Genomic DNA, 17,805 nt, shown 5'->3' with positions numbered 1-17,805 from the left:
CTTCACCTTCAGCATGACAGTGTGCAGGTCTATCCCTCCCCATATATGTGTGTCAGATGAAATAGCCTGGCCAGCACCGGGAGTAGAAAATGAAGACTTAAGTTCATCACACTCTATGACCCCAAGTGCTGGTTTGTGGCAGACTTTCTTGGGAAGGGCGCCTTCAAGGACACTGAAAGCACTGTCTAGCTCTTATGTGAACCATGGCCCAGGTGCTCCTACGAGACAGCTGTGTGCCTGCCTATAGCGATTGAAGACAAGGCTCACCAATGAGGAAAAATGTCAAGGTCAGGATTATAAACACATTGGATTATTTTGACAATCTTCAGCCTAAAAACAGAAAAACTCTAAGGGGATTTGACCATGATTCTGGAAACCACCAATGGTACAGAAATGGGGAATATGAACATGTTCCCTAGATCCAGAGCACAAGAACTTGGAGACTAGGGCATACAACTCTACACATGTAAGACAAACATTAAAATAGCTAATTCAACCATATATAACTCATCACTCCTAAGATATGAGGCAAAGTGACTGCAGGCTTCAAAAAGCATAAGAGAAGTTACTAGATTAAGGTGTGATTTAGCTAGTGGTTACCATGGGGAAAGGGAATTGGGAGGGGCAATAGAGAGCCAGGGGAGTAAGAGGTGAGAACTATTAGGTGTAAAATAACTGCAAGGATATATGGTACAACAAGGGGAATATGGCCAAGATTTTATAATAACTATAGATGGAATATAACCTTTAAAATTATGAATCACAATTACAATTACAACCTGTAATTTGTATAATATTATAAAGCAACTCTACTTCAATTTTTAAATCCTAAAAAAAAAAAGGTGTGGTTTCAGGGAAGGGTGGCATGATTTAGGGAAAGGGTGGTATCTTGGGTGACATGGAAGCAGAAGTCACGGGGGAAGGGAGCCCCCATAAAAGTGACCAGTGTCGGACTCCCCCGAGTGGAGAGCAGGTGTTCCGAATCCCTTTTTATAGTAAATTATGCTATGGTTAAGCCTTCTCTTTTTGGATGCCTGTGTTTCTTTTCAAGCTGGAATGCTTTAAAATAAACTACCTCGAAAAACCCTCTGAATGCTGTTTTGAGACCAGGATATAATTAACTACAGAAAAGGTTGTGCATGGCAGCACTTCAGTGGCCTGTGTAAAGCCCCGAAGGATAAACTAAATATTTATCTATGGAGAGAATTGGGCTATAGGCTGGGAATGGCAGGACACTGGTGAGGGGTGACTCTGACTTTGGCATGATTCTTGGCTTTGCTAGGCTGTGTGATCCTGGGCAGGCCACTTCATGGGTCTAGACCCCCACCATCCACCTCTGTGAAATAAGGGGGCAGCTGCACAAGAAGGTGGCTTTCTGGTCTCTACTGACCCCAAAATTCTACGGTTTAATTTGGCATCTTGAGAAAAGAACACACACAATTCTTTATTAACTTGCTATCATAGTTCTAAGCCAGATGACACAGATCCATGCCTGCTTGGTGGTATCCGACTCTTTGCAACCTCATGGACTGTAGCCTGCCAGGCTCTTCTGTCCATGGCATTTCCCAGGCAAGAATACTGGAGTGGGCTGCCATTTCCTTCTCCGGGGATGGAACCCATGGCTCTTGCCTCTTCTTCGTCGGCAGGTGGATCCTTTACCACGAGCGCCACCTGACACTTGATTTAAACGCACTCTCAGAAATGTCTCGGACGCGCTCCTCACCTCCTTGACCATGGCTCCTGTGCTCTAACCGCACGTTTTCCCACCTGGTCTCCATGAGGGCACGAACCACACTGCACTTAACTGAACATCCTCTGAGCCTGGCATATGATAAGGGCTCAGAGAGCACCTTCTGAACAAATTGGCTATTTTAAAAAATATAACCAGGTCGCCAGTCTCTGAAGTGATCCCATTTGTTTAAAGACAAAAATAATGAAAATCCAGTAGGGCCTTTTTGTGAACTGAATTGTGTCCCTCTCCCTGACTACCCCCCAAAAGCCAGATGTTGAAGTCCTAAGCACCTCAGAATAGGAGCGTTTTTGGAGACAGGGTCTTCGAAGAGGAAATTAGGATAAAATGAGGTCATCAAGATGAGCCTTAACCTTACAGGACACGTGAGGAGGATATCAGGATGCAGATAAGCAGGGGGAAGAAGACCCCCCCATAAACCAAGGAGAGACACCTCAGAGGAAATCAGCCCTACAGACACCTTGCTCTCAGCCTCTCCCCTCCAGAATCACAAAGAAATGAGTTTCTGTTGTTCACGCCCCCGGAGTATTGTACTTGTGATGGCAGTCTCAGCAGGCTAAGACTGGCCTAGAGCCTGTCTTGAATAGGAGATGACATCTTTAACAGAAAGGCAGTATAACATAACATGGTGAGGGTGTGTGTGTGTGTGCGCACACGCGTGTGAGTGTGCCTAGTTAGCTGCATACTGCCAAGGAGACAATCTGCTAGATTTTTCCCTTGGCAGGCTGTGCTGGCGTGATTTAGATGGTGCATTACTCTGTGGAAGGCAGGGCCCACCTCCATCTGGCATCTCCCCTGTGCACTAAAATTGGATTTAAAAGGGAAAAAAAAAGAAAGGAAATCTCCTCAGGCTCCAGCACTGGCTCTATAGCAGAAAGCACAGCTTTAGGTTCTGAACCACCACCCTCCCACCTGACAAAATCTACCGGCCCTTCCCCAGGCTTGCTCTGCACCCAGACCCCTGGTCCAGGGGGCCCAGAGCTCAAGCCTCCCTCCCTTGGGCCCCCTTATCCTCCCCACATTCACTGCGGGCGCTGCTGGGCTCCAAGACGGCTGCTCCCTACTCAAGCGCCTGCTGCACCCAACCACACACCCCGAGACCCCGCTTCTGCAGAGCTAAGATGCAGCTGCTGACCATATGCCCTGAGACCCCACTACTGCACAGCTAAGATGCAGCAAGAATCCCGTCACACAGCAATTCTGGGACCCAGAGAGTCTCAGAAGCAATTCTGCCCATGGCCACCTGGGTTTACTGCATTGGAATTCTATAAATATGTATCTACACTAAGCCTCAGATAGCCAGCGGTGGTGTCAGTCCAGAGTCAGTTCATCTTGTGGCAGAGACCAGCAGGGGCCAGGGGACAGCCCAGGACCCGGAGAGTCACACACATCTGGGAACCACAGGGAGGAGGTGTCCAGTGGGGATGGAGTTGTCTCTTCCACTCACTGGCTACTGAGGCCGTGTGGTCATATCAGATTTTCCCATCCAAGTTCCTGAGAATACTCTACCATGTTCAAGACACTTAAGAAACACCAGGTAATTACATTTTAAATGGATGCTTAAGCTGCTACTCCTGTTTCCACAAATGTGAAGATTTCTAAGCTAGTCAAAGGAAAAGACATACTTCTCTTTGGATTTTTAATAACACAGTACTCATGAGTGTGGGCTCTGGAGCTGGACTGCTCACAAAGTCCCCTTCCTCCATGTGCCACAGCACGGCCCTGGGCACTCATGCACTCTGGTCTTAGCTTCTTCATCCATAAAACAAGGGGAGAGACTAGCATTTCCCTCTGTGGGGTTGTTGTAAAGCTAAAATGCCTTAATACTCAGAAAGCCCCTAGAACAGTACCGGGACTGGCACCCAGACAGCATTAATAAGTGTTGGCTACAATGAAAGAGACTTTCTCCTGAGAACTGCCAGGCAAACCTTGAGAGGAAGTGACATACCTTAACTTTGGAGTTCTCTATCAAATGCTGAGCCATGGATTTTATCAAAACTTCAAAGAAAAACCATGAGTACTGAAAGAAAAAAAAAAAAAAGAATCCAGTAAGGAAAACAACAAATCAGAAGACGAGACGTTTACTCTCTTAGTAAGGTCACTGACAAGAAACAAGTGTGACCTGAAAACACAGCTGAACCTCTGGACGAATGGTCGAACCCGAGGGGTAAGGCAGATATGCACCTGCTTCCACATGTCCAACAGTAAACAGCACCATCCCACTGGGAAACTGGGTGCTTACACTCAGCACGGCACAGCCAGCCACAGGCGCCCCTGGATCTCATACGTGGCCTTTCCTCTCAGCTGACTCCCACCTGCGGACACTTGCCTTTATAGTCTCTGACTCAGTGTCCCCCACGGGTCTGAATGTGACTGTGACACTCTGAATGTAGTAATACCTTGTGGCTGTCTTTGGAGCACAAGCATAAACAGCAACGTTGGTACTGAAGAGCTAACTCTGTTACCCGCTTTGAGGAGGTGCTGACTGTCTCCAAAAGCACAAAGATGATGAAATCGATCAGGCCATGAAGTTTGAAGCTTCTTCAATTTGACTACCGCAAAGCCACAATGGCCCTACCGACATACCTTGAGTAGTTTGTTGCTGGTGAGGAAGTCGGCAGAAGGCTTGAGAATTGTGGTCATGGATTTGGTCAGCTCTTCGTGCACCGTCTTGTATTCGGAAGCAATATATGGCTCTGCCTTATATGCATACTTTGAAGAAAAGGGAAAGATACTTTAGTGCACTGGTTCTCCACGATGGGTTGAGAGTTGGAGAGGCTCCTAAGGATGGAGACCAGGGATCAGGTACCACGGATGGGTGGGAGAGGAAGGTGTGGACACGGAAGGTGGGAAGGGTGGGTGTCATGTGACAGGAAGAGGGAGCCCAGGGTGTCTTCAGGGAACCTATCAAAACATGTGAATCATCTGCCTCAGCTGGTGGGTCTTCCAGGACAGAACTCTACCTCCCCCAAACTGTAATCAATGTGTCACATGACTGACATGCAGCAACTGATTCCGTGAAGCACCCCAACTTAGTTTAAATATAAACTAATACACAACTACAATTCAGAGGTGTTCAAGTCTAAAGAGAACATGTGTAACTATTCAGAACAGTAAGGGCCACTGTGTTCACTGAATATTGTATGTGAATGATGAACCTGTTGACATTTATCTAATGTCATCTCTTGCTTTCCTACATAGTCCAATTTGATGGTGGCTAGAGCTAACCTTCTATCTTTAAACCTCTACACCATTTGGGTCACATTATTTGAAAAATCCTTAAAGAGAGAAATGTAGTTGAAAGGAAGAAGTTAAGGAAATAAATGAATGGCTGCCCCTCTTTGGACTTCCCCCTCATTCAGGTACAAAGCATCGGCTGCAGAAATAGAAGAGAGAGCAGAGGTCATCCCAAATACATCCCCAAATAACTAGATTTAAGGGAAGAAAAAAAAAAAAAAGGTCCTTAGAAGAAAAGTTGGAGAGCCACAGATTTGAATGACTGGGGCAGTTTAATTTACATACCTTAACATATGACCTCAAGTGGCTCTCCAATCCTTCCTCATGGCACTGGGCAACCACATGAATAATGACCCTACACACCACAGGAATGAATAAAGCAATGAATAGTAATGTGGAAATGGAAACATTTCATTATTATCACAGTAGTAGTAGAACAATGATGATGCTATTGGCACCACAGGAAACGAGAAAACAAGGCACTGGATGGGGTCCCCACATATGGGATCTAAACAAGTTTCTTAAATATCACATTCAACACGTACTGGCACCCCATATATGTATGGCTGTGCTCCAGATGTGGACAGACTGAAAGGGAAGAAGGGTACCACCTTTCCGCCTCACTCACCGAGTCACGTTGACCGCGACCTCCTCCTGGGTTGCTCGGGTAAGGACGCGGAAGAGCTGGTTTAGGATGGTGGGCAGGAAGGCGATCATCACGTGACCCTCCATCGCGTGTAGGCTCTACAGGCGTGGGATGGCATGGTTCGTGTTATCTTTTTAAAAGTAAACCGACCCTGAGAAATCTCTACTCAGCTTCAGATACGGATGGAAGAAACCCATTGAAACAGAGACAGTGGCAACCAGGCTACTGGACAAAGATGTCCATGTCCAAAGCCTCAGAACCTGTGACTATGTCACATGGCAAAGGGGAATTAGGGCTGCTAGTCAGATTAGCTGACCTTGAGATGGGGGACTCTGCTAGATTATCCAGGAGGGCCCAAAGCAATCACAAGGGTCCTTAGAAGTCAAAAAGGGATTAGGGGAGTGGTGGGGAAGACCGCTCCAAGATGCAACATTGTTGACTTTGAGATATGGGAAGGGGTTACAAGCCAAGGAATGAAGGAGCCTTTAGGAGCTGGAAAAGGGCAGGAAAAGCTCTCCAGAGCTTACAGAAAGGGACAGCCCTAACACCCTGGGTTTGGCCCAGTGAGACTCATGTCAGACTTCAGAGCCACAGGAAGCGCAAGAAGACACATTTGAGCTGTTTAAAGCCACCAAGTCTGCAGTAATTTGTTAGCAGTGATGGAGAATGAATAAAAGGCTCTTCTTCAGGTCACATGGCTCCTATGATGTAGCTGAAAGGGGACCTGAAGCAGGGATTTCAGAATCCCCATTCCATTCTCCTTGCTTAAAACAAACCAATTCCACTTCCCATGCTTCTTCTATTTTGTCCCAATGCCTAGAATACATTTTTAGCTATTGCTCCCCTAGAATCACGTTCTGGGTGAAACTCCCCTGGACCAACCTCCTGCTCGCCCCAGGAGCCTCCCGTCTGCACAAAGTTAGGGCTGGTCACGTGCATTGTTGTTGTGCAGTCACTCAGTTGTGTCCGACCCTTTGCAACCCCATGGACTGCAGCACACCAGGCTTCCCTGGCCTTAACCGTCTTCCAGGGTTTGCTCAAGCTCCTGTCCATTGAGTTGGTGATGCCATCCAACCATCTCATCCTCTGTCATCCCCTCTCCTCCTTCCCTCAGAAGTTTATGTGCATTATTTCTGTTTCCCACCCCCCTCCCCCACCCAGAACACATTCAAGTTTCCGTTGTCCCCCGCAATGAACTAGAAGTTACTTAATGGTGGGACTAAAGTCACTGCCTTTTATGTCCCTGTGACCGCGCTCTGTGCGCAGTGAGCGCTCACAGGAAGGGCCTACACGTGGCTGGTTTTCTCTGTGGAATCACATGTTTTAGGCCAGCCTGAGCAAAGTATATGTGGGGCTGGATGAAGACTGCAGTCATGCCATTTCTGAGTCTACTCCTTGCCACTATCTAAAATCCTAGAGACGATATCACTGTGAGAACATCTAGTGAAGAGCAGCCTTATAAGGTTTCCAGGGGTGGGAACAACACTCACCACTAAACAGAAAAAAGGGAGTTACTAAGAAAGACATCTGATACCTTAAGGTATTTTACGAGTTCACTTCCTAAGGCCTGGGCTCCGGATTCGGTTTTCTGACAGTACTGGAAAAAATTATGTAAGTGCTGATCCTGCGGAGATAAAAGAAAGGGAAATGAAAGCCTGTTAGCATATCTGGTGTGGACACAGAGGTATTTGCTTCCGCAGCATGCGTGTTTTATTGAGACTATGAAACATCATATAAAAATAAAACAAAATTTAAAAAAAAGACTTCAAAGGTCCTCCAACAAAAGTGGAAAATTTATTATGAGAACTGTTACTTGTACTATCCATTTATATCATTACATGAGAGTACCTTATATATACTTTCTTTCTTTACAAAAGGACTTACAGAGTGAAAATATATCTATGTAACATATCAATTAGGATTTTATGCTGCCAATAAAATCATGCAAATTCATTCACAGAGCCGGCACTGCTAATTTTAATGGAACAGCATGTACCTGAGTGTACACTGTGGAAACCAGATGAGTCGAAACTTTGAGCAGAGGCTTGCTTCCATCTACCCATTTAATTTCTGGACCATAATGCTGAAAAAATATGGAGGGGAAAAAAATATCCCAACAGATTAGTGACCATGGCTTCTTCAGTTGAGTGTACTGATGAAGTACTAAATGCCAGACAGCTTCACTGACTGTTATTTATGCCTGGCTCATGGTAGGCATGTAACCACGCCCACTTTCTTCTCCCAAGTACAATGCTCTTCTTAATAGATTGCCTAAGCTATCTTTTCTATATAGTTGCAGCTCTATGAATTATTGTCCATCTGAGAGGGAATGGTTCCAATTTTACCAATCACTTGACCAAACTTGAACTCAGGATTCTGAAAGTGATAGCATAAGGTACGAGATAAAATAAACAGGACAGTAAGTATTCCCGGCTCCTGAAAATGGTTGGTCATCTGTTTGTGCTTGTTTTTATTTCTGAAACCTCCACTTTTCTCATTTTCAGACTAGGAATAATAACTGAATAATAACAATCATAACAACTGAATATTATTATGATCTTACCCATATTTTTGAGTATTTTAACTATCTGTCCATAACATGGGCCCAAATTTGGCACTATTTAAATGCAGAGATATTGAAAGCCATTTACAATGAAATGAACCAGATCTTAACTAAGTATGTTATAAAACTGAAGTCGATGAAATTTAAGATGGCTAAAAAGAATATAAAACCAACAAACCAATTGGAGAAATCTGAGAAGATTCAGGCTTTCATGAATCAGAAATGTATCAGAACAGGCTATGAAGTGGATAAAGAATTTCCTTACTAGACTTACAATAAGCTGGAACACAATTTCTAATCATTTGCATGGCTGTAAGACCGTATCTTTATTTGAGCATGGCTAATTTGCAGAGACAAACTCCCATCTCATCCTCAAGCTTCCATTTCCCTGCTGAAGCAGTACCAGTTCAGGGCTTATAAAATGCCTAAACTATAATTCTAGATTATGATAGCTATTACCAGCACTGTCTTCCAGTGGTTTAGAGAAAGTCACTCAGTCGTGTCCGACTCTTTGCAACCCCTTTGGCTAGAGCCTTCCAGTCTCCTTTGTCCATGGAATTCTCCAGGCAAGAATATTGGAGTGGGTAGCCGTTCCTTTCTCCAGGGGATCTTCCCAATCCAGGGATCAAACCCAAGTCTCCCACACTGCAGGTTGATTCTTTACCATCTGAGTCACCAGGGAAGCCTTACAATGGGCTAAGTTTACTTGTAAAATGAATAACTAAAACCAAAATATTGGGACTGGCAAAAATACTGCATGCTTTTGTGTGTTACTATTGTTTTAGCTGGTCTTTAATGCTTTTGGAAGGAACTGGTGTAAACCGATCTTTAAGTCCCATACCCTGCCCATCCCATGCTCCTGGAAGCCTAGGTAGCCAGACGGGAGATTGGCTGAGACAGGGATATGCTGCTCGCTAGTCACCACCCTTCCATCCTTCAGGAGAGGAAGCCAGGAATAGCCAACTGTTGAAACAAAGAACAACAACAAAAAATCACTGTAAGTGTAGGAAAATGTATGAAGACAGTCATGTTACTAAATTGCCTGATCTTTAAGAACAGTTAACACCAATCTGAGTAAGAAACTGAGAAGACTAAGAAAACAGCCTCTGCAGAAAAGAGTCATAATGCATGTTGGCCTCCACGGTATGAGAATTCTAAAACTATCTCCTATAAAATAGGTACACGTGAGCCAGGCATGCTACCTTCTCGAACGTCATCTAAACACTCCTTCAGTGAAAGTACTCAAGTTTAGAATCAAAACAAAATTTAACAACCTAATGCACAAGTTGTGAACAATCAAAGGGATGATGAAATTCAAACCTTGTGTTTCAATGACATCCTTCTTCTTCGTGCTTCCTTTATTTGAATTATCGCAGCTGACGTGGAAGAATGTGAACAGCAAGTGGTGCTTTTCATGTAGCTGGGTGGGCAATTCTATTTTAATCTGTAGGGAAGACAAAAATAACAAATCTTTCTTATATTCCAAAACAACAACATGTCACCCGTGCACAAACGTGCATTTGGTCTCCAAACTGATTTAACGCCTGCAGTTAAAAGAGATCTGAGACTGTTGAAGAAATGGATCCTTAATACACTGTTATGGTCTAACTGCTTGTGTCCACCCCACAAATTCATAAGTTGAAATCCTAGCTCCAAAGGCGATGGTATTAGTAAGTGGGGCCTTTGGGGTGATTAGGTCATGAGATTGGAGCCCGTATATGGGATTAATGCTCTTGTAAGAGATTCTATAGAGCTCCCCAGTCCTTCCTGCCATGTGAGGACACAACTGAGAAGTCTGTGACCCTCAGGGAGGTGGCCCTCATCTGATCATGCTGGCCGGCACCCTGATCCTAGACTTCCCGCCTCCAGTACCATGAGCAATTAATATCTGCTCTGTACAAGCCACCCAGTTTGCGGTATTTTGTTACAATAGCATGAACAGACTAAATTCACTGACCCAAAACAAGAAAGCTGGTATTTCAACTCTAGAAAGAACTGGAAAACACATGAGAGATGCCATTTTGTTACCACAGCCAAGCCATGATGAAAAACCAGGTTTAACTATTTAAAAGCAGGATTCACATAGTAGTTTGAGTGAACTACATTATAATTCTACATGTGTGTGCATTAGTCGCTCAGTCATGTCCGATTCTTTGTAACCCCATGGACTGTAGCCTGCCAGTCTCCCCTGTCCACGGAATTCTCCAGGCAAGAATACTAGAGTGGGTTGCCATTTCCTTCTCCGGGGGATCTTCCCAGTCCAGGGATTGAACTTGGGTCTCCTGCATTGCAGGCAGATTCTTTACCATCTAAGGCACCAGGGAAGCATATAATTCTACATAAGGAAACCCCAACATAAGGAAGATTCTCAGGTCTAACAGATGTTTATCTATCCTTAAGTACACATCTGAACAAAAGTGGTGAGAATATTAATTGTAGTAGTGATACAGGAAGAATTTTGACTTTTTCTTTTCTGTATTATCTGTATTTTCCAAATTATTTTTTTTAATAATAAATGTGTTGCTCTTATAATTAGAAAAATTAAGTAAACTAAATATTTCAACATTTAGTTCTAGCACTGTAATTTCAGTATTATATGCAGCTTCTCTTGAATTTTGCTTTGCTAGGCAAAGAAATTAGAGTTTTCCTCAAAACTGGTTAAACTAGGTTTTCCCTTGAAAACCTCACTTACCTCATCATAAAATTCTGGGTTTTGATGATGGTGTAAAACCGCAGCAAAGGCGCTGTCTGTGAATAGTGGCCCACCAGGTCTGCCGTAAATGCACTAAAATGAGAAGTAGCAAAGGGAGATACCAGAATTCAATCAATAGAGCAAGAAATTAAACTCAGATGTGTCGTAAAGAAAGCAGCATTCCTACAGCACAAATGAAGCCCCCTTTGATGGATCTCCTGCTTTCAAGACTCCAGACCCACAAGTCCCCTTACTCCCCTCGCTCACCTCCCAGACCTCCCCCACCCCTACTCCACTCCATGGACAGCAACAGCTCACTGCCTGCTTTCACCTCCATGCCTTTGCTAACACAGTCCCTCAGTCTGAACAACCTTCCCTCCCATGTACGACAAGCAAACCCTCATGCATCCTTCAAGAAATGATTCATTCCTTTCCTGTGTCCTTTTGGCGATTTTTTATACTAATCATTCAGTTTTACCCAAAAAACCATTTCCGTATCTTCTATGTGTCAGCAGCTTTTCCTCCATGACTGCCTTTCCTACTAAACTGAATTTCTTGAGGGCAAAAACTGTATTATATTCTTCACATATTATCTCCTTCCCTTTGGGGAAAATCACTTCCCCATAGTTTCAGTGAAGAATTTGGGTTCTGGAGCCAGAATGCCTGGGTTTGAACACCAGTTCCAATAATGTATGGTCCTGAACGATTCATTTAAATTCTGAGCATTAGTCCCATCATGTGAAAAAAAAAAAAAAAAAAAAAGCAGATAATAAGAGTTCCTAACTCAAAAGACTGTTAGGAGCATTAAAGGAACCTAATATCTATAAGGATCTATAAGCAGAGCCTGGAATATAGTAAGCACTCAATAAACGTCACCAAAAATCTACTACTATCATTATTACAACTAGAATCAACATTTTCAAGGTACATGATATGTTTACTGAACTGAATATGCATAAGAAAGCCCCATCCCTAAAGAGTGTTACAAAATAGAAATTGCCAATTAAGAGCAAGCACTCAGTTATTCCTGTTCTGTAAGGTTCAGTGTATGTGGCCATAGTCTGTGATGTCACATATTTTGTGTTTGTGTCAACTAAAATGTGCTAAGTCCCTTTAGCTGTGCAGTGTCAGAAATTGCATTTTTAAAATGGAAAATGTGGACACATAAAGTACCAACCGTCAGAGGCTTAGAGTCTTCCTCATCTGAATCTTTGAATTCAACGCGAATAGCAATATTTCTGGCCTGCAGCGATAGTTACATAAAAAAGAGAATTTAAAAAAAGATTAAAGTGTGCAAATAATTATGGAAGAACAAGAGAAGCCAAAAACCTAAGGAAGTTTGGCATCGAAAAGAAAACTTGGGCGCCCTCGGTGTCCGGTGGTTAAAAACCTGCCTACCGTTGCGGTGGACACAGGTTCAGTCCCTGGTCAGAGAAGTGGCCACATGCTGTGGAGCAACTAAGCATGTGCACAACTTGAGAAAGCCCTTGAGAAGCAGTGCAGAGCCAGCGCAGCCAAAAATAAACAAACAAATAAATCTTAAAAAAATTAAATAAAAACTCAATCTTGCCACTCACCTTGGCAAAAGACTTTTGACTGTCATATTTCAAGGACTTAGGATAAACATACAGATGATTGTTATAGATGGTGTAAGGTTGAGTGTGTTTAGGGATGCAGGGTACAAATTCCTCCACCTCAAATGTAATCGGCATTTTAGTACAGGTTTCAAATTGCTTTGTAGGAATGTATGATGAGTTGACATAATCTAAAAAAAAATTAAAAACAAACAAACTGAAGTAAAAACCAAACAAAAGCTGGTCTGTTTATTACACAGAACGTACACTTACTAGGAAAGTCTGAGGAAACGTTATCAATTGTAATGTCTAGATTGCCCAAAATCACAGGGAGTTTAGCCATCTTCTCAGGTCTACAAATAAGAGAAGGGAAAAGTCAAACAAGTTAGTTAGCTCTGAATTCTAGAGTGGTACTTTCTAGAGAAACATAACGCAAGCCACGAAAATAATTTTAAACTTCATAGAAGCTACAATTAAAGAAAAGTGTAAAAAGAAACAGGTAAAATTAGTTTTTAAAATATTTTATTTAACCCAATAATATATTACAAATATTATCTCAATATGCAACGAGTATAAAAAGTACATTCTAGTTCTTTGAAACAAGATGTGTATTTTATACTTAGAACTCATGTCAGCAGGACCTATATTTCAAGTACTAGACAGTCACACGTGGCTACTGGCCACTGTGCTGGGTACCACAAGCCCAGATAAGAATATCAACAAAATGTTACAGTGGAGATTTTCCTGAACCACTCCATTCTCAACATACACTCTTGGCTCAAACAGAATCGAGAAAGCTCAGGAGCCTTCTGAGGCTCCACTGTCTAGTGAAATGCTGGATATGAAGAAGGTGCTGAGTGGATTGTCTGGTGTCTGTATTTGATCTGCCTCCATCTAATACAGGGGTGTCCTCTGTGACAAGTCCTGACAAGCATGCCCTCAGCCCTTCCTAGTGACAAGGAAACCTTCAACACAGCCTTTTTGACACCCAGATTGCTCTTCCTTACAGCCTGGTAAAATTCACCTCGCTGAAGCTTTCACTCATCAAGGAGCCTAGTTAAGTTTCTCTAACACTTTTTAAATCATTAATAGACAGCTATCACACCTTCCTGAAGTCCTCGCTTCTCAGTCCTTTTGGGTCTTCCTCCAATGCCATTTCTCTCCTCTAAATACACCCCATTTGTATCATGGCTCCCAGAACTGTATCAGTAAGGTTCAGCGGGGCCTGAACAGGTGGGATAGAGCAGCTGCCTGGTTTTGAACAATATGCCTTTCCACTGATGCAGCCAAAATTCTACTACTTTTACACAGTCAAGTCACACCACTCCAGTGAGGCACATTAAATATACAGTCACCTGAAATATCTTTTTTTATATGTTTTACTATCTTGTTATATCTCTCCATCCTGTCTTTATACAATTATGTTTTTAGAAATCAAAACAGGATTTGATTTTTGTCCCAATGAAATTTTACCTTTTTATGACTGAATCATTTGTAGTTGATCAAGACCCTCCTAAACCCAGATTCTAACATCTAATGTATTAGATATTCCTATTACATATGTCATGAAGACATTCATCAGCACTTTACATTCTCATAAAAGTCTTTCATGAAGATACTGCACAGACTATTGCCAAGAAGCAGCTCCTTCTCAAACCCCTAGAAGTCTATCGCCAGACTGAGACTAGCCACCCATCACCCCTCCTCGCATCTGGTTACTCCAGCACTGAACAATTTTTCACTTTCTCACACTTCTCTGACTTCTTGGTCATCTTGGGATATATGCTTTACATTCTTCTGTCGAACCAGCTTAGTGACCCAATTAAAAAAGGAGAAGCAGAAATATGGTTAGGACGACCAGTTCCTAGAACACAAGATGCTGCCTACTGGTTTTTCAGAAGCCACCTGTTTAATAACGCCTTTGAGATCACTGGCAAGAAGCATCACAGCTCAGTGGTTCACAGATTCAGCATTTGGTTGAATTGTTCCCAGTTTTGAAAAGTTCCCAACTCCTGTTTTTAAGATTCCTCAGACATCATCACTGTCTTGAGCAGTCTCACATGTAACTGGTCAAGATATCATGCAGTTCTGTTCATGTGAACCTGGATGTCCCTAATGGTTCCAAATTCTTGGTTCCACACGACTACAGCCTATGATGAACGTCGTCATCTTTGCCCTTCACCAGCCCCAACTAATGGAATCACTTTCTCTCAGGGTTCCTCTCATTTCCACCAGCCTTTTGTAAACTTCATGCGGAAACAGCATTATCACCTAAACTACCCAATATGGTAGCATTTAGAAAAGATCTGCATTTTAAAGAAAATGTTCTATTTTTATACTTTGCTTTCAGATCCCCTGCAGAAATAAGGGACACAACCATGAGCAAATCGAATAAATATAAAATATCGCATCCCTCTTCTTAGACAGATGCTTCTTGGAGCACATGTCAGCAATACCATCTCTCTGACAGGATTACTTTCTGACTAAATCTTGGACTGTCTCCTCTGATAATCACCACAAGGGAGAGGGGCAACGTGGTTTATGAGCTTTGACAGCTATTTTCTAAATACTAGGGCAGCTTCAGAACACATTTCTCGTCCACTGCTAAATGATATTTGAGACAATCACAGGAGCAGAAACAATAGCTTTGGATCCGAGCTGGGGTCCAAGCCACTGACATGTGATTATTTTTTTGTAAAAAAAAAAAAAGAGGAAAGAAAATAAAGCAACACTAAGGTTTAAAAAAACAAACGAAGAAGGAATTCTCCACTCCCCTAACTCAAGTGTGACGAACACTCAAAGACACAGCGGCATTTCTTCGGATTCTTAATGAAAAAGCACTGCATCTTCTGCGCTCGGCAGCACAGGGTCCCGATTTCCGGGTTTCTGAGTCTCGCTGGCCTTCTGGCCCACACTCTCCCCAGGAGACCCTTCCCACAGGGGGCCTGGTGCACAGGGAGGACCAGCCGTGCTCGGGACCAGTGGAGGCCTGTGATCTTAGCTGCGTGGCCGCAGGCTCTCTGCTCATACCACATTCTGATTGATGGCCCTGAAAATTCCACCCTCCAGGCACCACCCAGGAAGCCAGACTGTGCGAGCAGAAACCACCCCCAAACGTGGTCACTTTGGGCGGGGTGCGGGGTTCACGCTAACCAGCCAAGGGAGCGACTTCTGACACAGGGCTGCCAACCCCCACCTCATACAGTAACTTCTGTTTCTCCGGTGCAGAAGAAACAAGCAAGGCCTTCAGACTCACTTCCGAAAGTCTGCAAGTAACTTGAGCATGTCTTCATTGGATAGCTTATTGCTGTCTTGCTTGTAGAGAGCAGAAAACCTGGCGCTTTTGTCAAGGTTTCCAGATGCATCCTTAAACAACGTCCTGAAATAGCAGAATGACATGTCTAAGCTGAGTTTCCAAATGACCAAAATAAATCCACAGCTGGACTCTGGTTTCTAAGTGAAGACTAATTGTCATTCCACTGGCTATGGCCAGCAGAAATCTCATTATTGAAAGACGAGGAAGGTATTTATGAGGATGAACACAGCTAACTCAATTTACATAGAAAATATTTCCAGCAAATGGCCTGCGCTTAGGAAATAACACACATAGCCAAATGCTTAAGACTCGAAATACAGAGAGTCTGTGGGCCTCACTGACCGGGCTGCCACCCCCTCCCAGCTGGAGGCATGCGCTGGAACCTGGCGCCCCAGCTCTGCCACACACACTCCTGTCCATCCCGCCAGGGCTGACAGCGCCCTTCTCCAGCCAGCACCGCCTTTCTCTGGGTCTCCAATGTTTCAGATATGCAGCTTGCTTGGTTTTTAGTTTTACAGATTTAAATCTTCTGCTTCTGGACAACAAACAGAATGGGTTGGTCAGTCTGTCTGTCTGTCTCTCCATATGGCTGTATCTATATAGAAAGTATAAAGGATGTTCTCCTCCAGACTCCTGGACACCGCAGGGGAAGGAGAGGGTGGGACGAACTGAGAGGGTATCACTGATGTATATACACTACCCTGTGGAATGTAAACGACCTGAGGGGTGGGATGGTGGGGCGGGCGGGGTGGTGGGGGCAGACTCAAGAGGGAAGGGAACTATGTACACATACAGCTGATTCATGCTATTGCATGGCAGAAACCACCACAACATTGTAAAAAGCAATTATCCTCTAATTTAAAAAAAAACCTAGAAAAAAAATGCAACTCCTTTAAAAAGTGACATTAATGAAAAACAATCAAAATACTTGGGGGGGAAAAAAAAAAAGATGTTCCCCTTACCTTGCTGCCCAAGCAAATGGCATTCTGTATTGCCCTAGTCTTTGGCATGCCTGCTTGGCATTCTTCAGAACCTTCTGAGCAACCTTAAAGACATCAGAGTAGAACTATGAGTTACTGTATCCCACTGAAGGGAGAGTTCTGAGCTAAAAGTTATTATCTCACAGTCACTGAACAAGCTTTTCCTGAAGTATCAGATGCATGGACAAGCACACCTTACTGTAATGAACTCGGCTGGATTTACTCTCAGTGCAGATGATTCTGTTCATCATATTCTCTAGCAGCAATTTCCAAAGAATATCAAACGAAAACTGTTTCCAAAATGTATGTTTTTTCTTTGGACTTCAGAGGCAACAGGCATGCCATTTCATAGGCTTTCATATTTCTTTATGACTAAGGGCTAAGTAGTATAAGTCCCTGAGTTACCAGTAATTACTAGTACTTGGTATTCTTGCCCCAATATATCCCACTACTGGAGTTTAAATGAGGACACTAATGAAAACACTAAGCTTTCACAACTCCTAATGTGCACTGGCCTATGCAGACTTTCCAGATTTGGGGAGTATATGCTTGTTATTAAGGCATGACAGGTACTGACTTAAGTTAGGCCAGGGTTTTCAAATACCATGTTCTCGTTTCTAGGTATAAATTACCACTACTTTCACTTTCTCACGATCGCTTTTGGTTTGTGTGGGGGGTGGATTAACTCTAAAGTGCAGAGGGAAGCAGATTTAATTTTGGCCTAAGATGCATGCATGGCAGGTCTCTTCATCAACGAAACTCCTACCGCTAAAGCAGATGACACCTAGTATCCCCAAATTTGCTTGATCTGGGATACTGCACTGTTACCACTACAAAGTCTGACTGATTCAGTCAGAGTAGAGTGTGAAGGGTCTTCTGCTATTGTTGTTCAGACACTGAGTCATATCCAACTCTTTGTGACCCCATGGACTGCAGCATGCCAGGCTTCTTTGTCCCTCATCATCTCCCAGAGTTTGCCCAAGTTCATGTCCATTGAATTGATGATGCCGTCCAGCCATCTCATCTTCTGATGCCCTCTTCTCCTCC

The 17,805-nt window shown here is 43.4% G+C and overlaps 1 protein-coding gene across 25 annotated transcripts in view; it reads right to left on the bottom strand.

Moving 5' to 3' along the window:
- The window catches only part of DOCK9 (dedicator of cytokinesis 9), a 271,524-nt gene that overhangs the window by 75,802 nt on the left and 177,917 nt on the right, over positions 1–17,805 (bottom strand). For all 25 annotated transcript variants that reach the window (XM_070471461.1, XM_070471465.1, XM_070471475.1 and 22 more), the window contains exons 14-27: positions 16,741–16,823; positions 15,719–15,841; positions 12,736–12,815; positions 12,466–12,653; positions 12,066–12,131; positions 10,889–10,981; positions 9,517–9,640; positions 9,038–9,159; positions 7,630–7,716; positions 7,168–7,257; positions 5,616–5,731; positions 5,273–5,342; positions 4,337–4,462; positions 3,699–3,770 (exon numbers count right to left, since the gene is read on the bottom strand). In XM_070471461.1, the coding sequence (XP_070327562.1) occupies positions 3,699–3,770; positions 4,337–4,462; positions 5,273–5,342; positions 5,616–5,731; positions 7,168–7,257; positions 7,630–7,716; positions 9,038–9,159; positions 9,517–9,640; positions 10,889–10,981; positions 12,066–12,131; positions 12,466–12,653; positions 12,736–12,815; positions 15,719–15,841; positions 16,741–16,823 (1,440 nt within the window). The remainder of the gene's footprint in view (positions 1–3,698; positions 3,771–4,336; positions 4,463–5,272; positions 5,343–5,615; positions 5,732–7,167; positions 7,258–7,629; positions 7,717–9,037; positions 9,160–9,516; positions 9,641–10,888; positions 10,982–12,065; positions 12,132–12,465; positions 12,654–12,735; positions 12,816–15,718; positions 15,842–16,740; positions 16,824–17,805) is intronic.

Source organism: Odocoileus virginianus, chromosome 8, assembly GCF_023699985.2.
Source record: "Odocoileus virginianus isolate 20LAN1187 ecotype Illinois chromosome 8, Ovbor_1.2, whole genome shotgun sequence".
NCBI lineage: Eukaryota > Metazoa > Chordata > Mammalia > Artiodactyla > Cervidae > Odocoileus > Odocoileus virginianus.
The sequence above is the reverse complement of the archived record's forward strand: the minus strand, read 5'-3'. Positions and strand labels throughout refer to the sequence as shown.